The 25,967-nt window shown below is 61.7% G+C and overlaps 1 protein-coding gene across 2 annotated transcripts in view; it reads left to right on the top strand.

Annotated features, from left to right (window-relative positions):
• The first annotated feature begins 345 nt into the window (after positions 1–345).
• The window catches only part of ACSF3 (acyl-CoA synthetase family member 3), a 49,374-nt gene continuing 23,752 nt past the window's right edge, over positions 346–25,967 (top strand). For both annotated transcript variants that reach the window (XM_032323847.1, XM_032323846.1), the window contains exons 1-5: positions 346–409; positions 6,246–6,929; positions 8,129–8,284; positions 20,154–20,308; positions 21,478–21,623. In XM_032323847.1, the coding sequence (XP_032179738.1) occupies positions 6,264–6,929; positions 8,129–8,284; positions 20,154–20,308; positions 21,478–21,623 (1,123 nt within the window). In that variant the 5' untranslated portion in view covers positions 346–409; positions 6,246–6,263. The remainder of the gene's footprint in view (positions 410–6,245; positions 6,930–8,128; positions 8,285–20,153; positions 20,309–21,477; positions 21,624–25,967) is intronic.

A 25,967-nucleotide genomic window follows, 5' to 3' on the forward strand; every position in this document is an offset into this window, starting at 1 on the left:
CCGCAGCAGCTGCGCCCCCGACCCCCGACCGCGCACCCCCCCGGGCGCCCCCCCGCACCCCGCACCCCCGACCCCCGACCCCCGCACCCCGCACCCCTCCCCGCTCGGTCTCCCTGCCCCCCGCGTCCGGAGGGTGGGCCCCAGGGCAGCGCCGTCCTCGCGGGAGCCCCGCACGCCCCGCACGCCGGAGGGACCTGGGCCGTCGGGCTGTACACGGCCTCGCGCGGACGCGGCCGCCGACCCCACCGCAGCCCCCGGCCCGGCCCGGCCGCGCCCGGAACCCGCCTCCGAGGGGCCGCACGCGCCGGGGGACGCGCTCGAGCGCCGGACGCGGTGGGTGCGCGCGCAGCTTCCGGTTCCGGCCGCGGACCGGCGCGAGCAGGCGCGGGAGGAGGCGGCGCGCGCCGAGGTAGAGCCGCCCTGGGTGTCCCCGCGCGGGGCTCCGCGTCCCGCCCGCCCCCGTGGCCGCCGGGGGTCCGGGGGGAGCGCGGGGACCCCGCCCGAGGCGCGGCTCCGGGGGCCGTGGGGGCGCGGGCGGGCGGGCGGGCGGGCGGGCGGGCGGCCTCGGCCCCGGTGAGCGGAGCTTCTCGTGCGGCGCCACGTCGGTTGTGCCGCGGGGTCCGGCGTCTCCTGCGGCCGCGGTCGGAGCTGCGGGGTCGGAGCTGCGGGGTCGGAGCTGCGGGGTCGGAGCTGCGGGGTCGGAGCTGCGGGAGCCGGAGCTGCGGGAGCCGGAGCTGCGGGGTCGGAGCTGCGGGGTCGGAGCCGGAGCCGGAGTCGGAGTCGGAGTCGGAGCTGCGGGGTCGGAGCTGCGGGGTCGGAGCTGCGGGGTCGGAGCTGCGGGATCGGAGCTGCGGGGTCGGAGCTGCGGGGTCGGAGCCGGAGCCGGAGTCGGAGTCGGAGTCGGAGCTGCGGGGTCGGAGCTGCGGGGTCGGAGCTGCGGGGTCGGAGCTGCGGGAGTCGGAGCTGCGGGGTCGGAGCTGCGGGGTCGGAGCTGCGGGGTCGGAGCTGCGGGGTCGGAGCCGGAGCCGGAGTCGGAGTCGGAGTCGGAGCTGCGGGGTCGGAGCTGCGGGGTCGGAGCTGCGGGAGTCGGAGCTGCGGGGTCGGAGCTGCGGGAGTCGGAGCTGCGGGGTCGGAGCTGCGGGGTCGGAGCTGCGGGGTCGGAGCTGCGGGGTCGGAGCCGGAGCCGGAGTCGGAGTCGGAGTCGGAGCTGCGGGGTCGGAGCTGCGGGAGTCGGAGCTGCGGGGTCGGAGCTGCGGGAGCCGGAGCTGCGGGGTCGGAGCTGCGGGAGCCGGAGCTGCGGGGTCGGAGCCGGAGCCGGAGTCGGAGTCGGAGCTGCGGGGTCGGAGCTGCGGGAGTCGGAGCTGCGGGGTCAGAGCTGCGGGAGCCGGAGCTGCGGGGTCGGAGCTGCGGGGTCGGAGCTGCGGGGTCGGAGCCGGAGCCGGAGTCGGAGTCGGAGTCGGAGCTGCGGGGTCGGAGCTGCGGGGTCGGAGCTGCGGGAGTCGGAGCTGCGGGGTCGGAGCTGCGGGAGCCGGAGCTGCGGGGTCGGAGCTGCGGGAGCCGGAGCTGCGGGGTCGGAGCTGCGGGAGCCGGAGCTGCGGGAGCCGGAGCTGCGGGGTCGGAGCTGCGGGGTCGGAGCCGGAGTCGGAGTCGGAGCTGCGGGGTCGGAGCTGCGGGGTCGGAGCTGCGGGGTCGGAGCCGGAGCCGGAGTCGGAGCTGCGGGGTCGGAGCTGCGGCGTCGGAGCTGCGGGGTCGGAGCCGGAGCCGGAGTCGGAGTCGGAGCTGCAGGGTCGGAGCTGCGGGGTCGGAGCTGCGGGAGTCGGAGCTGCGGGGTCGGAGCTGCGGGGTCGGAGCTGCGGGATCGGAGCTGCGGGGTCGGAGCTGCGGGGTCGGAGCCGGAGCCGGAGCCGGAGTCGGAGTCGGAGCTGCGGGGTCGGAGCTGCGGGGTCGGAGTCGGAGCCGGAGCTGCGGGGTCGGAGCTGCGGGGTCGGAGCTGCGGGGTCGGAGCTGCGGGAGTCGGAGCCGGAGCCGGAGCCGGAGTCGGAGTCGGAGCTGCGGGGTCGGAGCTGCGGGGTCGGAGTCGGAGCCGGAGCTGCGGGGTCGGAGCTGCGGGGTCGGAGCTGCGGGGTCGGAGCTGCGGGAGTCGGAGCCGGAGCCGGAGTCGGAGTCGGAGCTGCGGGGTCGGAGCTGCGGGGTCGGAGCTGCGGGGGCCGGAGCTGCGGGGTCGGAGTCGGAGCCGCGGGGTCGGAGTCGGAGCCGGAGTCGGAGTCGGAGCCGGAGCTGCGGGGTCGGAGCTGCGGGGTCGGAGCTGCGGGGTCGGAGCTGCGGGAGTCGGAGCTGCGGGGTCGGAGCTGCGGGGTCGGAGCTGCGGGGGCCGGAGTCGGAGTTGGAGCCGGAGTCGGAGCCGGAGCTGCGGGGTCGGAGCTGCGGGGTCGGAGCTGGTGGGGCCGGAGCTGCGGGGTCGGAGCTGCGGGAGTCGGAGCTGCGGGGTCGGAGCTGCGGGGCCGGAGCCGGAGCCGGAGCTGCGGGAGTCGGAGCTGCGGGAGTCGGAGCTGCGGGGTCGGAGCTGCGGGAGTCGGAGCTGCGGGAGTCGGAGCTGCGGGAGTCGGAGCTGCGGGGTCGGAGCTGCGGGGCCGGAGCCGGAGCCGGAGCTGCGGGAGTCGGAGCTGCGGGGTCGGAGCTGCGGGGTCGGAGCTGGGGGGGCCGGAGCTGCGGGGCCGGAGCTGCGGGAGTCGGAGCTGCGGGGTCGGAGCTGCGGGGCCGGAGCCGGAGCCGGAGCTGCGGGAGTCGGAGCTGCGGGAGTCGGAGCTGCGGGAGTCGGAGCTGCGGGGTCGGAGCTGCGGGAGTCGGAGCTGCGGGAGTCGGAGCTGCGGGGTCGGAGCTGCGGGGCCGGAGCCGGAGCCGGAGCTGCGGGAGTCGGAGCTGCGGGAGTCGGAGCTGCGGGAGTCGGAGCTGCGGGGTCGGAGCTGCGGGGGCTGGAGTCGGAGCCGGAGCGCGGAGCCCCGGGGCGGGAGGCGGGCCCCGGCCGGCCTGGGGCGCGGGGCGGCGGCCGCTGGGACGACAGGGCCAGGCCCCAGCACCCTCCTGAGGCGCGCCGGGCAGTGGCGCGGGCTCCGGCCCGGGTGGCCTCGACCCTCCCGCGGCCTCCGGGGATGGCGCTTCCCTGCCCGGCGCGGGTGCGGGTTTCGGCCGGCGTCGTCCCCCGTGAAGGCCTCCCTGGAAACGACGGCCTCACGCACAGGCCCGGAGCCGCGGGGCGCCGGCAGCTCCAGGGGAAGGTGGTCGTCCCGCACCCGGGCCACGGAGGCGGCTGCGCGTTACCCGCGGGGCTGGGGCGTCGGGCTGCTGTCGGCCGTCGGGGCCGCCGGCTCCTGCCGGAACCACAGCTCGTGGCACGCAGGTGTCACCCTCAGGACGCGGTCTTTGCCGGGGCCCCTTCCCCGCGCCGGGCCGCCCTGCACTGGCCATGGGGCAGGTCTTGTCCTGACAGGGCGAGCAGGCCGAAGGGCAGAGCCGATGCGGGGTGGGCGCCGCGTCTGAGTCCGCAGGGAGCGCCCCGGTCCGGGAGGCGTCCGCGAGGCGCCCGTGCTCTGGCGGTGTGCCCCGGGGTCAGGCTGCCCCGTGGGCCGCGTCTCTGGCCAGGCGCCTGTGGAATCCGAGAGCAGCGTGTCCCGCTCTGGGAGACGGCGTCCCGCGCTGGGAGACAGCGGGCTGGCCCAGCTCCCCAGCAGGCAGGTTTCTGTGGTCTGGGCCGAGGCTCTGTGACGGGGCTGCACGGTGACGCTGCTTATCCTGGGCCGGGGGCATGTTGACAGCAGTTGCCTGAGGCCGGGCAGCGGCGGCAGGGAGAGCCCGTGGCCTGACTGCATGTCCTTCGTGGCCATTCCCTCCAGGCCGTGCCGCTGGGAGCGACGGGAACCCCATGACCACAGGAGGCCCCGTGGTCGGCAGGTGGGGCTCTCCTGAGGGGGGTCTCCTGGTCTTTCTGGACCTGGAGGTGTTCACGAGGGAGACACCCAAGTCCTCTGCCCTCCAGAGGTTGGTATTTGTGCCTGTTCAAGCTAAAATGAAGAGGTAGCTCTGTTCTGTGTGTGAAGGAGCGAGTTCTGGGTCACAAACCTGAGTGACCTGAAGCTGTTTTGAAGGGAGGGCCCCATGCCCCCACATGTTTGCTGGGAGAATACGTTAGGGCAGCCTCTTGGCAGGGGACTCTGGCCATTTACCCAAATTAAGTTACTTTTGTTGTGAGGCCCCCGGTGAGCACTGGGAGGGCCTCTTCTGGACATCCGCTCCGGGAACTACCCACTGTGAGCTCAGGAGCCCCTGCATTGGCTCAGAGGCCCTTTCCTGCCCCCGCCCCCAGCTGCAGCTCCGCTGCCCCTCTCAGGAGGGCGTGCCTGCAGCGTCCCGCTCCTGGCCTGGTCCCTCCAACAGATGGCCGCAAGCGTGTGTGCCTGTGCATAGTGTGTGTCCACGGGACGGACGTCACTGGCCTCCTGTGAACCAGGAGTTCTAGCCAGAGGACACTGCTGTTCTCTCCTGGTGTCTGCTGCTACCATTTGAGAAATCGGAGAGCGACAGATACTTACAAACCTGGAGATCCACCATCCAGAGCAAAGTTTTTTTTCTTTTTTGTGAGAGAGAAAATACTAATACTGAAGTTCAAGCATCTCCAGTTTTAAGAAACGAGTGACATTTATTAGGCTTTTAAAAAGTCAGATTACGAAGTTCGTACATGCTCATTTCCGAAAAACTGGAGAAAACGGGGAAGTGCTGAGAAATCACAGACATCCCCTGCACCCCTGTAACTTACGAACACGGGGTTTTACCTGCCCGTGGCTGGTACTCTTGCAGGACACGGCCTGGCGGCCAGCTCCTGCCCTCCTTGGATGACCTCCGTAGACCCCATCTGGACCCTTTGGTTTAGAACCAGTTCTCAGTATCATAAATAGTGCGGCCGTGAACCTCCCCTCTGTGCATCTCTGACTGTTTTCTGGGGGTACATCTTAGGGAGCAAAGGGCTTGTATTTTCTGAGGTTTTTTAGTTTTGTCTTATCTTGGAAGTGACACTGAATTACCCTTTGGGAGGACCGAGTTGGTGCCCTAGCCAGAGGGGCCCCCCTGGGGGCAGCCTGGCTGCCAAGGCCTCTTGAGTCACTCAGGTGTCAGCCTCTCCGGGCAGCCCCCCATCAAGGACACTCCTTGCTGCTTGTCCTACGGCCAAATGGGAGTGTGGGGGGACCCGCCAGGCCTGGACTTGGATCGCTGGTTCTCCCGTTATTTTGTGGTCTAGGGCAGGGGACTTTCCCTTTTGGGTTCTCTGGCGGTTGTTGCTGCGACCGCCTCTCGCGGCGTCCAGCCTGCAAAGGCCGGAGCTTCCGACCCACTGCAGGAGGCTGCCTGGCCCTGCCTGGCTCTCTCTTGCCTTGGCACTCAGGACATTGCCTTCGGACGCTGGCTGGCCACGGCCCCTTTCAGCAGGCTCTTCCTCCTGGCCGGCCGCACTGGGCAGTTACTTTAATATTAATAGTTAGACTAGCAGGGGGAGAGGGAGGAGTCCCGATTCAGCTTAAAGCTGGACTGACACTCCCAGGACGTGTCCGCACACCTATGTCCCCACACGCCCTCCCTGTGCGGGGTACGTGGAGCAGAAGTGAGCCACGTGTCTGGGCTTGGCCCATATATGGACAGAAAAGGTGTGCTGAGCCTTCCTTGGGGCTTTCCCCTCTTGGCTAGTCATTTTCCAGCTCAAAACCATTCTACAAGGTGCTTGGGGGGCTCAGTGGGTTAAGCCTCTGCCTTCGGCTCAGGTCATGATCTCAGGGTCCTGGGATTGAGCCCCGCATCGGGCTCTCTGGTCGGCGGGGAGCCTGCTACCTCCTCTCTCTCTCCGCCTGCCTCTCTGCCTGCTTGTGATCCTTCTCTGTCAAATAAATAAATCAAATCTTTTAAAAAAAAAAAAAAACTATTCACAGAATTTTTTTTAAGGGCACTGAATTCGCTTTTCCTTGGTTTTACCAAGTTTCATTGTTTTAGCATCTTGACTGCTTTTGAAGTTCGTCCCTAAGAGGAGACAAGAGCCCGAACCTTGGGCAGTGAGTGAACCCGGAAGCTGTCACGTGGTGTGCCTCGCCTTCTGCCCGGGGAACTTACCTCGGGAGTGCAGTGGGCGCGCTCCGTCGGGCGGGCAGAGGTGAGAACAGACGGGTGACCGTGCGTGCTGTTCCTCTCTTCCGGCCCCGCCCCAGGTCCATCAGGCTGGCGTGATGCTGCCCCGTCCCGTGATGTCCTTCCCGCGCCTGCTCTGTGCTGTGGCCTCCCAGCGGCTGGCCCCCTGGAGAGGCGGCGGAAGCAGCCCCCTGCACACGGCCCCCGCCGTCTGTGCTGACGGGAGCGCCCCGGTGTACACCCGCGCCTTGGCCTTTGCGGACAGGATTGCTCTGGTTGACCAGCATGGCCAGCACACGTACAGGGACCTTTACAACCACAGCCTGAGCCTGTCCCGGGAGCTGTGCCGTCTCCTCGAGCGTGCTGACGGGGACCTCCAGGAGGAGAGGGTCTCCTTCCTGTGCTCCAACGACGTCTCCTACGTGGTGGCACAGTGGGCTTCGTGGATGAGTGGAGGCATCGCCGTCCCCCTCTACCGGAGGCACCCCCAGGCTGAGCTGGAGTATTTCATCCGGGACTCCCGGAGTGCTGTGGTCCTCGCCAGCCAGGAGTACCTGGAGCTCCTGCACCCGGTGGTCAGGAAGCTGGGGGTCCCCCTGCTGCCCCTCCCGCCCACGGTCTATGGTACGGCCCCTGAGGAGCCTGGGGCGTGGAAGGTGCCTGAGCGGAACTGGAGAGACCGAGGCGCCATGATCATCTACACCAGCGGGACTACAGGGAGGCCCAAGGGCGTGCTGAGCACTCACCGCAACATCAAGGCCATGGTGAGTGCTGGGGGCTGGCGGGGGCGGGGGTGCGATACCGGGGCCCCTGGGAGGGGTCTGTCCTGCCTTTCCCAGGCCACCACCTGTGGCTGCCTCCCGTTCTAATGGCCCTCCCTAAAACGTGTGGCCGGAAGTGGCCACCAGTCTTTTGGACCCGGGGATGGGCTCTGGGAATGCGGGGGCCCCCCGAGGGCTCCTTAGGGCTCCGCAGCCAGCAAAGAACAGTGTGGCCCATGTATGATGCTGAGGGTTTCAGAGGCAGCAGCTGGGGCGCGAACATTCAGACGCAGGTTCGGCACTGAGAACCAGCCTTCTCTCGAGATCTGTGTGCAGGACTCGGGTCCCGTTTTTGGGTGCTGTTCTCGTGTTTCAGGGCTCAGCATCTCAGCCGAGCTCCCCAGCTGCTTCACCTACCTGCCATTTCTGTCCTCCCTGCTTCCAAAATACATGGTCCAGACTCTCGTTCTCTAGGAGCAGTAAAATAGGAGACGCTTAGAACCAGAGGGGAGGTGTGAGGTCAGGGCCGTTGAGTCTCAGCGGCGGGGTAAAGTGAGTCCGGGCTGACTGCAGCCGTGGCATCATTGGTAGGTTCTCTCTGTCTCCTGCAAGACGTACCTCTTGTCTGCAGAGACCATCTGCTGCCCAGCGCCTGTGAGGGTGCGTATGTCCGTGTTTGCCCACAGTGGTCATGGAGGCTCGTGGGCGGCATCCTCACGGGTGACTTTCAGAAGATTCCAGTGGGCATGTTTCACGGTGCATCTTATTCAAAGCTCAGGACGTGGTGGGAACCCACCTCCGGGTGCTGTGACCGTTCAGCTGGGAAGAGGGAGGCGCCGAGTCAGGAGGCACAGTAGGGCGGGCGCGCGGATTCAGGCCTGGACCCTGCAGACGCCTGGAACCCCAGGGCCCGCTGGAGCCAGGATCACACCTCTGCCTGCCTGGGAAGGGGGCCACCAAGAGCGCATGTGGAGGCCTTGGGGCCCCCGCCTCAAAGCTCTGACCGTGTCCAGTTCTGTTCTTGGACCTGGGGGTCTGCAGACGAGCCAGCAGACCCTTGGGCACGTGACCGCCGTCCCCTCCAGATGCTGTGAAGGGCTGGCCAGCGGAGCGCGAGCCTCCCGGCTTATCTCCCCGGCCACGGAGGCCCTGGCTGGCCTGGTGGCTTCCATCCCGCCTGAGGCTGTGCTGTCATCCCACAGGTGACGGGGCTGGTCCACAAGTGGGCGTGGAGTAAAGACGATGTGATTCTCCATGTTCTTCCGCTGCACCACGTGCACGGCGTGGTCAACAAGCTGCTGTGTCCGCTCTGGGTGGGGGCCACCTGTGTGATGCTCCCCGAGTTCAGCGCGCAGCTGGTAAGTCAGGGGTCAGGCTCGCGCCGTGGCTGGATCCGGGTGCCCGTGGACCAGGCGCCTTCCTCGGTGGTGTCAACTTTGCCAGCTGTGAGAGTCCCTGTTGCTGCTCTCACAAATGATCCCAGACTGGGAGAGCCTAAAACAACACCCAGATTTCTGAGAGTCCTGGGGAGCGAACATCAGAGTGTGGGCGGGGCTGCCTGCATCTGGAAAGGCCGTTTCTTGCTGCTTCTGGCATCCCGCGGCCCCGTGCTCTTGCCTGTCTGCCGCCTCACCACAGTTCTGTCCGCCGCCTCTGCACCCCGTGAGCACAGGGGTCCGTCTGCGCGGCCCGGGCACCCTGCTTTCTCACAAGCCTTAACCGCGTCTGCAGAGTCCCTTTGCTGCACGAGGTGGCGTATCCACGTGGATTAGAACAGGAGGGGGCGGACCCACGTGGATTAGAACAGGACGTTTTGGTCCCATTGCTCAGCCAAGAACACCAGCTCTCCTTTGTTCTGGAGCAGGAGGTGCAGCTGGGGCCCTTGGTTGGTCCCCGATGTGTGCGTATGTAGCGTGCTGTTCCTTCCTCTCCCAGTCAGCCCAGCAGGGGAGACAGACCTGGTCAGGTGCGGACCTGCCACTGGACTCCGTTTGAGCCTCGGTTTCCCATCTGTGGTGGTTGAGACCGCCCCCGGAGAAAGCGGCTGGGCCTGTGCCCTGGGAGGGGCCGCCCGGCACGGCTGGCTGCCTGCGTTCGCTCCGCAGAGACGCTGAAGCTTGGCGCTTTGAAATGTGCGTTGACTTTTGTCCAATTTATGTGATGAACAGAGCTTTTCGTCTCAGGGAAGATCTTGAAAAGAGTACGGTCAGGTCATGCCGTGCTACTTTTCAAAACACCAAATAGCCAGGTTGCCAAGGTGAAGAGCCCAGGGCACCCCTGAGGCCAGGCTCCTGGTGTGGACTGGTGGCTGTGCGGGGGCTGTCCCACAGAGGGGGACCGTCCCCAGCCGGAGGAGACCGAGCTCGCGCTCCGGCGGGCGCTCACCCAGCACTCCAGCTGCCTGAAGGCAGCTGGCCCAGCGGATGGTCTGTTAGGGAGAGCCGGGGTTCCCTGCCCGGCAGCCCTCCCAAAGGCGCCTCAGGGCCCCGGTCTCCAGCGGTCAGCAGCGTCCGCCTTCCGGCCTGCCATAGGCCCCGTCCTCCCCTCGCAGCCCAGAGCCTTCATCTCCACGGGTGTCCAGAGGGAGGCTCTGGGGGCGGGCTGGCCTAGCCCCAGCTCAGCCGCACGGAGCAGCACAGCCCAGGCAACCTTCGGCCTCTCTGACCCTCGGTCTCGGCTTCTGGGGAGGAGGAGCAGTGTGAGCGGTGCCCCGGGGATGTGCGGAGCGCCCAGCACGCAGCAGGGGCGTCGCAGCCGACACGGACACCTCTCCCAGGAAGACAGAGCATGGAGAAGGGGACCCTTTCTTCTCTGGCGGCCGCTAGAGTTTCAGTCCAGGAGGAGCTCACCTCAGATGAGCCAGTGAGCCTGTCTGCTGACGGCCGGTGGTAGGAGTTAGAGAAGGAGCCGCCGTGGACTGGACAGAAGGGGTGGAGGCCCTCGGGCCCAGGTGGTTGCTTCGGACCTGTCCCGAGAGCCCAGGGCACGGCTCCAGGAGGGCTCGGGGCCTTCTGTCCGTCTCTTTAGCCATGCGCGTCCTAAGCAGCAGGGTCCCAAGTGGTCTTATGTGGACAGAGAGTCTGCGGCTTGCAGATGTCCTTTGGGGCCGCAGGCTGGGGCGCTGTCCGCTTTTAGACATAAAGGCCTCCCAGCAGATGTGATGTGTGACCCCCCCCCCCCATGCACGCGCCCCTTCTTGGCAGGGCTCTGACCCAGGGCCCTGCTCTCCCCAACCCTGACCGGATGGACGGCTGCCTTGACCTGGGCGAGTGGCCAGCCTTTCTCGGGAGCCACTGCCGTGCTGCCCAGGGTCCCCCGTCTTCGGCTTGGTTTTAGAGGCAGGAAGAGGGTGGGGCAGCACCCGATCTCTGGAGACCTAAGCTTCCAGGTTCCCTTTAATTAGAGGGAGAGGCCGACCCACCCTCACTTGCAGCCCCAGCGGCAGACAGCCGACACTGGCCGATGTGAAAGTCCCCATGTCCCAGCTCCTGATTTGGGAGTGACGTGTACGCTCCTGGTGGGGGTGGCAGGGACACCCTTCGGGGCAGCAATACAAGACCAAGCAGATCTTTTCTTCCCCAAACCACAGACCCAGGAACCACAGAGAAGGAACAAGAAGAAAGCGCTGCCCACCCCCCAACCCAAGCCTGGTCTTCCCCTGGGCAACTCACCCGGACCCGGTACCCTCACAGCCCGCTAGCCCGGGTCTTGTCTCGGAGGGCGCTCCGTGTCCCCTTGCCCCCCCCCCACTTCCGACACTCGAGCCTCTCTCGCAGTAAAGGTGTCCACAGCCGTGACCCCGAGGCCTCTGCCTTCCTCCTCACGGCCCTGCTTCCGCCCCTGCCCCTGCATTGGTCACCACCTCTGGCCAGGTGTCCTGCACATCTCCTCACTCCCCTAGGATGTCGCCCCTTTTGTTCGTGGGGTGTCCCGAGGACGTAAAGCAGTGCAGAGTCTGGCACTTGTGGGCGAGTGGACGGCACGTGGACCCCTCGCTGTGCGAGCAACAACCACGGTGCGCTGGCGGGCAGCCGGCTCACAACCACGGTGCGCTGCCTCACTTAAGAACGTTGTGAGTGTGTGGATTTGTGGCACAGGCATTCAGCCGTGGAGGGGGTACAGTTGTTGGTTTAATAAGTTTTTTAGTATCAAGTAAAGAAGAATGTAGATAGATACAATGTAACACAGCTGTCCACTTAAAGTGCATCATCCTTGAAACAGTAACTTTCTGCAAAGGTCTGGGTGTGTACACGTTTGTGTCTGTGAACGTTTGTGCTTCTTCTCAGTTTATTTTGTGCATCCCTTAGCAAGATGAATTCTAAGGTATCAGAGAAGCTTCAGGTTTTGAGGGGGATCTGGAAACGCTCAACAGTTTTCCGTGTAAAGTAGCAGCAACAGCTTCTTTGCTTTGCACCGTGTGGGCTTAAGAGACAGTTCGTAGCTTCTGCTGAGGAACTCTGTGTAAGGTGGGGCCAGGTTTCTGCGGTGGCGGTAGACAGCCTGGGCTCCTGCGCTCTGGAGGTCTCCGCACTGAGCCCGGCATGGACCAGCTATGGGGTAACAGGCTCTCCGTGGCCCATGATCGGGCCTCGTGAGATGGCCTTGATGTGAGGACAGGCGGGGCGGTGGGTGGGCCAAGTGCTCCGTCACAGCCTGCGGAACATGCCAGCTGCTCATGAGGCCGTGTCCCTCCTGTGTCTCCGTGGATTTCCTCTGGTTGACGCCCCAGGATCTCCGCCTCTGGCCAAGGGGGAAATTTCTGCCAAAGACACTAAATCAGGGTGGTGCCATGGGACCTCCTGGGAGCCTGCCTGCTGGGCAGAGTCTGTGCCGGCTGCCCCAGAACCCTGGTCACGTGGGGTTGGGGCTCAAAGGGGCTCAGCCATGTAGGCTGCTGGGGTCCCCACCCCTGCCCAGGACACTCTTCCTGGCATAACCATGCTGCCTCAGGAGACCTGTGACCCCAGACCAAGTTCATTCTGGGATCTGAGCAGTGGGCATCTTGGTAGGGTTGGGGGGATGTCTTCAGGCTGAATGTACATCAGGGTGTCTGCAGAGTTGGGGGAGGGGGGGGCAGAGCGCACGACCCTCCCATAGTCTCAGGTCAGAGCCGTACTGTGGGGGCTTCTCAGGCAGGGTGTACGCACAGACCGCAGGAGCCAGGGCCTCATCACCCACTTTTGGCTGGAGCACCTCAGAACACAAGAACAGCTTTCCATGTTGTTTAGGATTGCCAAAAAACGAGTGATGGTTTGACCCTCGGGGTCACTGTGTTCAGCTGGTTAAGCCTTCCCTGTGGTCCCCCACCTGCCCAGCAGTCCCACAGGGCTGAGACCTGAGCTCTCTTTCCCATCCTGGTGACAGAGCAGAGTGTAGTGGGGAGAGGGTGAGTGAGAGAGGTACCTGGGCCCCTCGCAAGGCTGCCTCCGTGGTGGGCGGTGTCCCAGCTCAGCAAGTTTGCTAGCTCACGGGGGTTCCTGTGGGCAGCCTGATTTGGGAACCACAGTCTGATCTGCTGTGGCAGCTCACGGCACAGCAGGGCTTTGCGGTCCGGCTGCCTCGGAAGCGCTCTTGCCAGCAAGAGGCAGGCTCTGGGGGGCTCGCTCTCCGCACGGAATCCCGAGATGGACGCGTGTTAGTTTCTGGGGGTTTGGGACCGCGGGGAGGAAATGTGGCATTTCAGGGCAGCCGCTGCCCCCTTTGCTGACTTGGGTGAGTGCCAGGACAGGCGCCCTCGGGAGGTGGCATCTGGTGTGTAACCTGTGTGCTGGGGTCAGAGGCCAGGCTAGAGGACCACAGCACCAGTCAGCACGTGTTCCCTCCTTCCTGTAGCCTTGCGTGCGAGACCTGGGGACCAGATGAGGGCTCCCCAGAGTGGACGGACGCTTGTGGGGCCTGCCCTCCCTCATCTCGTGCCGGGCAGCCTGTGAGGGAGGAGCCCCCGCCCTGGTACCTCCCCTGGGATGTGGGAGTCTGTCCCGTTGGGAGTCCTCTTGTCCACATGCTCCAGGCAACAGGTGAGACCTTGGTGGGCAGAACGAGGTCTGGCCAAGGGGAGGGTGTTGTCGGGGCTCATCAGACCAGGAGCTGGCAGGGTCTGCACACAGCTCGGCCCCACATAGGAGTGCCACATGGCATTGGGCAGTTCCACCTTAGCCAGATCAGGATGGCCACACTCTTTTCAGCTGCCCTCATCCCAAGGCCACATCTTCCCCAGTGATGCGCAGCACCAATTTGGCGGACCCATGGCTTTACAAGCCTGTGGGAAGTAAGAGGCTACCCAGAATTTCCAGCAAATCTGCATTCCAGAGCTTGGGTCGGTGGTGGCCGCAGAGATCGGTGCCATGGTGTGTGGGGGGAGAGAGAGCGGCGGGTCAAGCTCATGGCCACACCTGGGCCACAGGGGCCTTGTCAGGCAGCCGTCCTGTCCCCACGGATTCCATCCTTGCTCGCGGCTGGTACAACGTGGTCCGGAGCCGTGAGCTCTTTCCTCGCCACACCCATTTCTTATCTTCGCTTCTCTGCTCAGTAATAAGAAAGTGGGCTTGTGTTCACCTACGTGAACTTCCTCAGTCATACCAAATGTTGATTGAACATCAATTCTTAATATCTTCTTGCTAATAAATATTAGTTCACGTCTGTGCTTGGGGAGAATTGTACCGTATCAGCTTTAGGGGCCTTGAGAGAGATCACCTAATCTAACCCCCTTCATCAAGTCTTAAAACTTTCTAAAGTCAGTTCTGTCTCAGAGCCCGGCGACACAATAACTGCCCGCGCACCGTCACCTGGCCTCGGCGGCTCCGGGCTCAGGGTCGCTCTTGTTTCGGCCGGACACGTCCTCTCCTGTGTCAGGCCGATCGAAAGGCATCGCAGATCCCATTCCGCGTCAGATGCGCTCTGCATCCCTGAAGCTAAGGACGCTCTTTCTTAGAGTTGTGACGGTGCTGTCATCATGGAGTGACGGGCCAGAACCCCCAGTGTCAGGTGTCACCAGCGAGGTCCTCAGTGCCAGGGCTGCCCGTGGCCTCCAGTGTGCCTGGCTTGGATCCCGGGGACGCCCGGCCCCTGCTGCGTGTGGCTTCCCCCGCGGGCTTCCCTTTGCGCCTTCCTGGCGTGTGTTGTTGAAGAAGTCGTACTGTGTGTCCTTTTGCAGACTGCATCCCGATGGTGTCATTGAACATGTTCCCTGTCCCTGGTATCCCCTGAGATTTCGTGGCTGGCTTGAGAGATGGGATTCAGGTTCCCATTTTGTGGTGGTGAGCGGGAGACTTCCCAGTGGTGGGCGGCCTAGCAGTCCCGCAGGGCACCTGCTGTCGTCCGCACTCACTGACGCTCACTGCCGAGAGCTCGGGCGCAGGGTCTGAACGGCGGGAAGGCTCGCTTCCACGGACGATGATGTGCGCACATTCAGGCGTGTGTGCATCAGGCATGTGCCGCATCTGCCTTTATGCCTGTGCCCCCAGTGCTGCTGCCTGCACCCAGGTGAAGACAGAGGATCTTCTCGCCCCGGAAGGTCCTCTCCTGCCTCAGCACCCCTCCCCCGCACCCACCAGAGCGGACGCTGGCCCAGCTCTGTTGCCGTGGGTATATTCCGCGTACTCCTCGTGTGAAGGAACACGACAACACGTGCTCCCTTGTGCCCTGCGGCTCACGGCGCTGCACTGGGATTCATTCTTGGGCTACGTCGCTTGTCACTTGGTCTTTTGTGTTGTTGCGTTGTGTTCCATCGCTTATCCCTGCTGCTGCGGAGGACATTGGGTTGTTTCCAGTTTGGGGACATTATGAATAAAGCTGCTGTGGACATTCTCATCGGGATCTCTCTGGGGGCGCTTCTTCTGGGTCTGTGCTTGCTGGTGCCAGACACTATCTGGGCTGGACCGACAGACTCCTCCAAGACAGTGAGGGTGGGGCTGGCTCCGTGTGGCTCCGTGTTGCTCCGTGTTCTCATCCACACTTGGCATTGTCCGTCACATCCACGGGTGTGTTTTTGCTTCCTTTTGTTGAAGTGTGGTGTGCATGCAGTGTGACTCACAGATCTCAGTGTGTGGTTCACCGTGTCGTGGTGAGTGTGTGGGGTACACCAGCTTGGACATGAAATGTTCCTGGCCCGCTGGGAGGTGTGTGGGGCCGCCTTCCAGCCACCCCACCGAAGACCGCCACCTCGTTGCATGCTCGTACTCTGAGGCAGCTGATCTGTTTCTGAAGCTTGCGTGGGATGGGCCCACGGCGACTGTGCTCCTGCGTCTCGTGCGTCTCCGTAATACCTTTGAGATTGATCTGCGTCCACACGGCAACAGCCGATTCCTTCTCATGATCGCGGTCCTGCAGCTGGCATCGCTGTCCTGTGGCTGGACATTTGGGATGGTCTCTGTTTTGGCTTTCGGAGAAAAGCTGCCAGGAGCATTCTGTGGAAGTCTCTTTGGAGATGTGTATGTTCATTTCCCTGGGGTAGGTACCAGGGGTAGGATTACTGGGTCGGGGAGTCCTGTGCTGCTAACTTGAGAAACTGTCAACTTTCGTTTCTGTTCTGTGCTTCTGTCCGCGGGGACAAGGGCCACAGGGCTCCACCCTGCCAGCGCTCAGCTGCTCGGACTTGTTACATTTCAGCCGCCCTCCTGGGTGTGCGGTGCCCTCACTCTTGTTATAAAATCTGCGTTTCTCGTGAGCACCTTTCTCTGTGCTTGTTGGTCATTCAGAGATCTTTTCAAAGTGAGCCGTCTCTTTGTTATTGATCTGTAGGTGTTCTTTATATCTTCTGGATAGAAGGCCTTTGTCAGAATGATATATTGTGAATCTCCAGTCTGGTTTTTGTTTCGCAAACCAGTGTCCTTTTTAACAGTGTCTTGTGATACAGAGAATTTTTACTTTTGAAGCACTGATTTGAAAGCAGTAATGTGTGGCCATCACTGACTTACTCAGAGTCTTGGGGAAGGCATTAACATTTCACGGTTAAGTGTGATGCTAGCTGTTGGTTTTGTAGATGCCGCCTGTTAGCTGGAGGACCTACCTGGCGCCTCCTTGTCTGCCGAGAGCTTTTACCTTCGAGGATAGAGTGTTAGATGGCTCTGTCTGCTGTGATGATCACGGGGCATCTGCCCCTTCGTTTGTTGTGTGTTTCCTCCGTCACTGTGGTCTGCTCACACACTCCTTCCGTGTTTCCAGCTTCCTCGCCTGGCGGCCTTGCAGCAGACGCCCTAGGTTGGGATGTACTGTCGTTTTCTGTATTGCTGGATTTCATTTGCTGTCATTTTGCTCAGGCTTCTGCACGAGTGTTTGTGAGGGGCGCAGTCTGCAGCTCTCTCGGGACCTTCTTGCTGGGCTTCCATGTCGGCACAGTGCTCCCTTGGGAAGGGCTTCTTCCTGGGCCGGTTAGTGTGAGGCTGAAGCTCTTCTTCCCTTGAGCTCACCGTGGAAGCCATCCAGGCCAGACCCCTCCAGGAAGGCTTTTAGTTAAGGGTTCGATTCCTTTAACAGATACAAGACTTCTGATGTTTATATTTTGTTTCTTGTGTCTGTCTCAGTAAGTTTTGCTTTTTAAAGGAAATTGTCCATCTCATCACAATTGTGAAATTCACTGTAAGTTCTCTCCTTGTGCATTAGTGCCTCTGGGGTCTGTGGTGATGTCTCATGTAGCTCCGAGTGGGTGGTCTACGTTTCCCTTCTTCTCTCTTGGCCATTGTCGTGTCAGAGGCTTTTCCCTAATGCACCTGTGCTTCCTGTGTGTTTGACGTCTGTCCGTTACTCCGTCCTTTATCTTCACAACACGTCGTCACTGTTGTTGCTTTAAGCAGTCAGGAGCCTGTAGCGCCGACACCGATTGCCAGGCCTTTCCGCGGCGCTTCCCATGTGCTCCTCAGCTGTGTCCTCGTTGGCTGGGCTCCCCAGTCTCCCAGCGTGTTCCCCTCCAGTGTCATGTCTTTCTTGCAGCTCTGTCTAGGTGTGGTTCACACCCCCTGGAAGTCACTGCTGCAAATGACTCAGTGATTCTTCATCAATCTAGACTTGTCCAGAGCCGCTGTCTCACTCCCTGCTCCCACGCCACCCCTGGTGACCGCCATCAGCCTGAGTCTCTGCACAGTCCCTTTCCTGGACAATGTGTGTGTCCTGAGTCCTCCAGCTTGCAGTGTTTTATGTCTGGCTTCCTTCTTTCTGCAAAACACCTCAGAGTTTCACCCACGTTGTAGGATACGGGGCAGTGGTTGCCTTTTTGTTCCTGAAGAGCACCCTGTTTTGTGGGTACGTGCGCTCTGTTTGCCCGGCAACTGTCTCGTGGACTGTGGGTTGCTTCCAGTTTGGGTCTTTTAAGAATAATGCTGCCTTGAAAATTTGCACCCAGGCCCTTGTGTGGACATGTTTTCATTTACCTTACAGGATATGCAGTAATGGAATTGTCAGATTATAGGGCAACTTTTCGTATTTTAAGAAACTTCCAAACTCTTTTCCACATGGGCTATTGTTTACAGTCTCCCCAGCCGTTTGCAAGGACCCGAGTCTCTCCACATCGGGCCAGCCCTTACTGTTGTGGTAAGTAATTGTTCCAGTTCTAGCGGACAGGAGGTGAGATCTGCTGTGCTTTCAATTTGCATTTCTTTTTCTTTTCTGAAGATTATTTATTTGAGAGAGAGTATGTGGGCAGGGAGACGCAGAGGCAGTGGGAATCTGAAGCAGAGTCTGTACTGAGTGCAGAGCCCGACATGGGGCCTGAGCTCAGAACCCTGGGATCATGACCGGAGCCAAATCCAAGAATTGGACACTTAACTGACTGTGCCGCCCAGGTGCCCCTCGATTTCATTTCCTTAATGAGCAGTGATGCTGAGCGTTTTTTCATGGTCTCTGTCGCATTTCTGGATCTTCCTGGTGAGATCTTCATATCTTTGCCCATGTTTGTGTCGGGTTTTGATCTCATTGAATCGTCGGCCTTCTGTGTGCGCTCCACACTTCCGTCTTTTGTCAGACGGATGTTTACAGGTGTTTTCTCCCCGTCTGGTTTGTCTCTTCATTTTCTTAATGGTGTCTTCTGAAACACGTGATTTTAGTTTGGATGAAATCCATTGTATCAGTTAATTTCATAGATCATGTTTTTGGTGTGATATCTGAGAAATCTTTGCTCATCCAAAATAATGGAGATTTTTTCCTAGAAGTTGTCTAGTTTGAGTTCATGCATTTAAGTCTCTGGTTCACTTTGGGTGAATTTTTGTGTCTGGCAAAGGTCTGGAATCCGTCCCTCTGCAGGTGGCTGCTCAGTCCCCCTTGTGCTGTCTTTTGGAAAGGTCAGTCTTTCCCCAGCTGAAGTGAGGGCTCTCCCTCTTGTCAAAAACCAATCGGCCACAGGGTGCCTGGCTGGCGCAGTTGGCTGAGTGCCTGATTCTTGGGGTTTTTTGTTTTTTGTTTTCAGATTTTATTTATTTATTTGACAGACAGAGATCACAACTAGGCAGAGGCAGGCAGGGGGTAGGGGGAAGCAGGCTCCCTGCTGAGCAGGAGCCCGATGTGGGGCTCGATCCCAGGACCCCGGGACCATGACCTGAGCCGAAGGCAGAGGCTTTAGCCCAATGAGCCACCCAGGCGCCCCATGACTCTTGGTTTTGGCTCGGGTCGTGACCTCAGGGTTGTGAGGCTGAGTCACCCAACAAGGCTCAGCGCTCAGCGGGGCGTCTGCTTCTCCCTCTCCCGCTGCCCCTCCGCCATGCTCACTCGCTCACGCGTGCGCACTCTCTGTAAGATAAATAAATGCACAGAGTCTTTACAAACAGACAACGGGCCGTGCAAGTGTTGCTTATCCTGGGCTCTGGTCGGTCTGTCGATCTGGGGCTCTGGCCTCCCACTGGCACTGCACCGCTGTGGTCAGTTTTATCCGGAGCAAGGTCAGGAGTTGAGGCGCGAGTCCTCTGCGCTTATTCCCCCTTTCACACTCCTCCTGGCGCTCTCGGGTCTCTACCCTCCCGTGTGAGTGCCAGCTCGGCCGGTCAGTTTCTGCGCCACGGTTCCCTGGGGATCTGGGGGGCGCGTTGACGCTGCAGCTCAGGCTGGGGAGACACACTGTCTGGTCTGTGTCGAGGCCACGAGTCCACAGACGCGGGGTGTCCCTGCCAGGCCCACAGCTGTGCCGTGTGGTGTTTCCTCTGTGGTCCGCACGTTCCTCCCTCTGCTCTGTCTTGTGCTATCCTCCTTCTGTGTGGACCTTTTCCATGAGCCTGTGTCTCACCATTTCTGTCCGTCCTTCTGTACTGCCCCGTCTGTGTCCGAGTCTGTCCGGTGAATTCCTGACTTCAGAAAGCACATCTCCTGTGTTGTAGTGGTTCTCTTTTGTATTTCCACTTCGCTGATGAAACCCTTGATTTTCCCTCATTTTGTTCATCTTTTCTGCAAAATTCCATAGGCCTGTTTGTTGTAATGACCTTGAATCCCTTGTCTGATTAACTCCAACATTGGATCTTCTGAGGGTTGGCCTCTGTTGACTTTTTCTCCATAATCATGGGTCACTTTTTCCTGTTTCCCTAAATGCTTCGCAGTGTGGCGGTGCTGATCGTTGTCTTTAAAAGAATGGTATTATTTCCCCCAATACGCCCGCCCTCCACGCAGCTCTTCCTCTTATGGGTCAGGGTGCACGGGTTTGGCCCCTCGAACACTCTGGAGCGAGGTCTGGTCGCCGGAGGCTTACTCGGCAGTGATGTGGTGAAGACCGAGTGGGACGTTGCGCCAGTTTCTCTAAGATTGGGGGACACCTGCCAACAGGGAGGCCTTGGGGCATCTCTTTATGGACACAGGGAGCATCTGCCACCCAAAAAAACACAGAACGCACGTGGTTTTTCCTCACCTCACCGGATGGTCACGCATCCACCATCTCCGCACGTCTGCTGGGGCTGGGGCCGGGCCCAGGGCCGACCCGCAGGCTCACCAGTGCCGCCTGGGAGAGGGGGAGGTGCGTCCCCCCTCCTGGCAGCAGACCCGAGGCTGGAGCCGTGCCCCTACTCTCTCCCTGCAGACTGCCCCCCCTCACAGGTCACCCTGCAGCCGGACGCCAGTGTCCGGCACAGGGGACTCCCACAAGAACGACCAGAGTCACTCAGGTGACACGCCTCATTGTGGGAGCCGCGTCCGGGGTTTAAAGCGGAGGAGGAGGGCGGTCTGTGTCCGGGGAACTGCGCGGGAGCCAGCCGCGTCTCCGCGTCGGAGCCTGTGCGAGTTTTCTCACGGCTCCCGGTACCCCTCCTGCTTCCTCTCTAGGTTTGGGAAAAGCTCTTAGGTGGTGAGAGCCCCCGGATTAACGTGTTCATGGCGGTGCCCACGATCTACGCCAAGCTGACGGATTATTACGACAGACATTTCACCCAGCCTCACGTCCAGGCTTTTGTCCGCGCAGTTTGTGAGCAGAGAATTAGGTAAATGGAAGCGGCTCGCTCTCCTGCCCCGAAGGTCATAGAGGGCAGCTGACATCATGTATGTTCAGCCGAACAGGCCCAAGTGGTAGGAAGCAGTATTCCCCAGCCTTTAAAGCTGTAGTGAGCTACGTTTCCTGCGTGACTGTCCGTGTTCTGTCTCTCTCTGCATCTGTCTCTGTCTGTCTCGTGGTCCAGTTGGAAGGACGAGGTCTCAGGCCCCCCGTTCTGGCCCTCGAGCCCCCCCTCCCCCATGGAGCGCCCCCACCCCTACCCTGCCCCTCGAAGCCCCGTTGACAAACACGTGCTGGACCTTCCGGGCCCTTCCGTGGCGTGAGGCTTGTTCTGCTCTCTCGCAAGCCCACAGACACAGCGCCCTTTGGCCTGATTCTTGCTCGGGTGTGAGCCCTGAGACCGTGCACACGCAGGTAGGTGGCCTGGCGACTTCTGCTGGGACCAGAGCCCCATGACACATGTCCCGTGGCAAGCACAGCCTCTCACGGCACACAGAGCCCACGGCCTGGCTGGCATGAACGGGCCGCGCTCGGTGTGGTGCGAGTGACCGGTGTCGTGCTGCGAGCTCACCAGCTGCCTCGGTGCTCAGCTCTGGGCGGTCTCCATGGCTGCCCCTCCTGCTCCTTAGACCTGGAAGCAGTTTACCCCCCAGACCAAATTCTTACTATCATAGCTGTGGTCTAGGGCCGCTTACAGACCACGTATTTGTCGTGTGCAAAGAACGCCTCCAAAGACCCTAAAATTGTTTTTTATTGTAGTTACCTTTTCCTTTTTTTTTTTTTTAAGATTTTATTTATTTATTTGACAGAGAGAGATCACAAGTAGGCAGAGAAACAGAGAGAGAAGGGGGAAGCAGGCTCCCCGCTGAGCAGAGAGCCCGATGCGGGACTCGATCCCAGGACCCTGAGATCATGACCTGAGCCGAAGGCAGAGGCTTTAACCCACTGAGCCACCCAGGTGCCCCTACCTGTTTCTTTTGAAGACCTGTTTTGCTCGATGATGCCCCCACAAACTCTGAAAAGAACAGAGTTCGGGTTTAGCCACCGGCGGGCGTTGTCGTCATGAGCTTAGGGACACTGGTGTTGCATGGAGAGCGCGGCACTGTCCGGCCCAGGGCTGGCTGCAGGAAGCTGAGGCTGCCTCTCTTGTGCTCGTAGGTTGATGGTCTCAGGGTCCGCCGCCCTGCCCCTGCCGGTGCTGGAGAGGTGGCAGGGCATCACAGGCCACACTCTACTGGAGCGCTACGGCATGACGGAGATCGGCATGGCCCTGTCCAACCCCTTGACCGCCACGCGTGTGCCAGGTACAAGCAGCCTCCTGGCTGTGTCCTCGCCCTCAGCTGGGCCGGGCCGGGGAGGACGCTGCCTTGCCGGGCCAGGGAACTTACTTGGGGCGGCTGTGGCCTGTCCCCCGTGGGCACTCACATTTTTCCCACTTGGCCGTCAGGGACAGGACAGAAAGGTGTCCTTGAAACCAGTGTCCTTCCCGGGTGACAAATGGGAAGAACAGGAATGACTAGGACCACGAGCTCAGCAGAGTGCCTCCCGGGGCAGGCGCTGCTTCCAGGCAGGCCTCGTGGGCTACTGGCCGGAGCCTCCTGTGCAGGCACCTGCAGCCATGCAGGGCATAGGGGCTGTGGGGGAGGGGGTCCCCTATGACCTGCTAGCAGACAGGGCTCCGTGCCCTGGGCTCACTGTCCAGCCTTCCCTGAGATGCTTTGACGTTAAGTCAGACTTGCACATCCTGGCTCCTTAGCAGGGACCCTGCTGACAGAGCCACAGCCCGAGCTGTGGATGTGCCCCGCTCCGCTCCCGGCGCTCTCCTGGTCTCCACGCGGCGTCCCCCCCAGCCCTGGGAGCCCACAGCACAGGAGAAGTCCCAGCAGCATAGCTCTGACTCCGTGATTACGGCCCTGCATCTCGCACACTCAGTCACGCTCACCCTGCCCATGTCTATTTCCATGAGGTTCTGGAAACAGGTTTTGAAAAGCCGACCCAGGCTTGAGGTGAGGACGGCTGTGACGGCTCAGCACCTCCTCCGCCCCAGGCGAGGCCAGCACGCGTCTGTTCTCTCTTGTAGTCGTGCTGCTTCTGGAGTGTCATACAATGACTCATACAGGACATGGCCTTTGGGTCCTTTAGCGGGATGTGTCCAGGACATGGCCTTTGGGTCCTTTAGCGGGATGTGTCCAGGACTCACCCATGTGGATGTGGGTTCCTTTCCCTCACTGAGTACAATCCCACGTACCGACAGGCCACTGTTTCTTAGCCTGCTCCCCCGCCAAAGGACACGGGCCTGTATCTGGGGACAGTAACCAGCAGAGCTGTTGTAGACATTCGTGTGTGCAGGTCCTCTGCAAACACGTGCCTTTTTATTTCTCGTGGGTCAACACCCAGGGTGGGGTTGCTGGTCAGAAGGTGGGTGAGTACTCAGCCTCCCCAAAAGCAGCCACACTGTGTCCAGAGCAGCCCCCGACGCACGGGTGACGTTATCCCATTGACACAGGCTTTAGGCAACCATACAAGTGGCCGGGGCTGCACGGCTAGCCTGGGGCGGAGCGGGTGTCCACACTGTTGCCCCGGGACACCTGCTTTGCCGGGAGTGCATGGTGTCAGGGGAAGGGAGGGAGCAGAGAGGCCTGGGGAACCCCCTGGTTCATTAGAAGAGCAAACAAGACCAGGCGTCAGGACGGGAAGCACTGTGCAAGGGAGGCCCAGCCGGGGCTCACCCTGGTGCTGGAGGGAGCGCCCCCAGCTGAGAGGGGAAAGCAGAGGTCAGGACAGAGGTCCCACGAGCGTCCCCGACTCACGGGGCCTTTTCCAGGAAGGTAGAACACGAAGGCTCCGATCCCCAAGGTTTATTAGGCAGAAATCCTTGGGTCTGAGGTGGTGGCGACAGCTGTGACCCGGCCTCAAGGACACTGAGGTACGTGCAGGCGTGGGTGCAGTCACTCCTTTTGCCTCGGGATCAGATGCCCGTGACCGTGTCTGTGAAGCAGGCCGCCAGCGGTCGAGTACAATGCTGGTTGTTCGGTTTAGAGAACAAAGTGGTGTCGTTTCTGGAGAAACCTGGTTGAGGGCTTTCCTTGGCATCAGGTGGGACGTGGCCACCCCCCCGCCCCCGGGCCCCACACCTGCTTCCAGCTCAGGGTCACTCCAGCCCGGCCCCTCCTTCCGGCTGCCTGCAAGGCCTCTGAGCGTGGCTCTCACGGTCCATGCAGTGAACACCGGGTCCATTAAAGGTGCTCAAAGGCTGACGGGCGCATAGGGCAAAGCCAGCCTTGAAAGAGGGACGTGCTGCACGAAGAGTATCGTTTGCCGCGTGCCAGGATCTGGGTCGGATCTTCTGACTGATCTTCTCTGTGTCCCTGGCGGTACCTCGAAGGGGGTGAATAATTCATGGCCTCGTGCGGCCATGCCTGATCGGCAGTCATTGGAGGTGGAGATCAGAGGCGCGAACAGCTCCTGCGGCGGGCTCCGTGGCACGCTGCCAGGGGCTCCAGGACCTGAGCTGCCCCTTCTGATCCTCTCGGGACCAGCTGCAGCGCGGCCTCCCTCCCTAGATGCTGGACAGGGCCGCAGGCCAGTTACGCTTATCTGGGGAGAGCCGACAGCGGTTTGGAGAGATTCAGAAGAACGAGACGCACCTCTGACCGTGGCCCACACCGCCGCCCAGGTGGACACCAGAAGGGGCGCTGTCCTCGCAGGGGCAGGACAGGACAGGAGGGGGTGCTGTCCCCACGGGGGCAGGAGACTGCTGCTGCTGATGGCTCTGCTCCATCTGGCCCACTCGGGCGGGTGGGCGTGGTCTGGAGCCAGGGCTGCCCCGCACGGACTGCAGCGTCTCCCGTGCGGGACCCTCACCCGGCAGTACCTCAGGCCTACGGGACTGCGGCCGTTGTCTCTGCCTGGAGATGTCAGTCGTGTCTGATGCTGTCTCCAGCTAGGTGTCAGCACCTCCCTTGCAGGTTATAATGGCTGTGACAGCGTTCACTCTTGAGATGGGGAAGGGGCCAGAGCGGAGCAGGAGGAAGCTGGGAAGAGGGTTTCTTCCTTTTTAATAAGTGTCCGAAGGAGAAGGCAGTGGACGGAAAGGCCAGAGGAGGACGGTGAGTGTGGAGGCTGGTGCTTTCGGCTGAGGGCGACGGTCAGAGGACCCTCTTCTGGTAAGAAATAGACATTTGGTCTCTCTCCATAGCTGGTACTGAGGTCCCGGAACCCTTGGAATTTTCTAGGTGATGGGAGCCACAAGGGGGTCTTACTGTTCACAGAAGCCCCCTCCCCAGCACCTGAGTGTGTGCGAAGGAGACAACCTGGGACCACCGGGCCAATTGGAGGGGCAGAGCCTCTGGGGAGAGCGGCTGCGGGCTGAGTCGGTGGCCGCTGGCTTCATGAATTGTGGGATCTCCATAGAAACCCTAAGGATGCTGGTGCACAGAGGAGGTGCTGGGGGGTGCCCTGGGGGCACAGGAGCTGGGGGACCCTCCCTTCCTGGGCATCTCTCCCATCTGCTCTTCCTGAGTCACGTCCTTTTCAGAAGGTGGTGGTGGGCAGCTCAGCTCTGCGGGGTTCCAGGAGAGGGCGCGTGGGACGCTCCGGTCAGTGGTCATCTGGGGACACGCCGCTGTGACTGGCTTGGAAGTAGGCGGTGTTCAGGTGGTGCCTTGCCCTTCTCCGGCTGGCAGCGGGGCCCGCGCACCTCCCCCTGCAGAGCTCGGCAGGACAGGGGTGGAAGAGCCGGCCTTGATTTCTGAGCGAGGCCGGGCTCCTGCGGAAGGTTCTCTTGCAGCGGACGGTGCTCGTTCTGATTGCCTACTCGGCGGCCGAGGGGCTCTGCCTCTGCCCGGCCTCATGACTGGGTCAGTCAGCCGACGGCTGCACTCCATGTGCCCTCGGCGCTCCGGCTCCTCGTCCCGGTGCAGCAGCAGGAAACTGCGGCCTTGTCAGGACACGTGGCGGGGTCCACATGGCCCGTCTGAGCCCCTCCTGGCTGGCTCCCATACCACACGGGCCTCCTCCATCAAACCTGCTCTGTGGCTTTAACATGTTTTCGTCATGAGTCACCACCAAACACTGTGGTCACTGAGGGCTGACACCGAGGTCATGCTGAGCTCCGGCCCTAACACACCAGCACTTGGGAGCCGTGTGAGGACCCTGGGCCCTGGCCCAGCTCGGCATCCCACAGGCGAGGTTGTGGCCCTGGCCCACCGCTGAGCCGCGGTCAGCCCTTCTGCGTGGGCGCGAGGCCGGGGGACAGCAGCGTGTGCAATGGAGGAGTTAAGCTTGTCGCTGAAATGAATCCACAAGGAAAGGAACTGTTCATTTAATCTAGAAAAGGAAACGACCTTGAGGTCACCCGAACGCGTGTCTGGACCGGTTGTGGAGCAGCGTCTGGTCTTTGCTGGCGGTGCAAGCAAGGCCACGAGTGGGGCTGGAGGGGCTGGGCTCACAGGACGTCCCGTCTGGTCCCCATGTCTCCTTTGCACGCTGCGGATGATGCTCCCTCGCTTCCCGGCCGGCGTCTCTCATGTCCCGGTGCCTGTGTGGCCCCAGGCTGTGAGCACTGGCACCAGCAGAGGCCTGGGGAAGGCCGGGTCCCAGGCTCCATAGGGAAAGTCCAGACCAGGCAGGTCCACGCAGGCAGGAGT

Source organism: Mustela erminea, chromosome 19, assembly GCF_009829155.1.
Source record: "Mustela erminea isolate mMusErm1 chromosome 19, mMusErm1.Pri, whole genome shotgun sequence".
NCBI classification, from domain to species: Eukaryota; Metazoa; Chordata; class Mammalia; order Carnivora; family Mustelidae; genus Mustela; species Mustela erminea.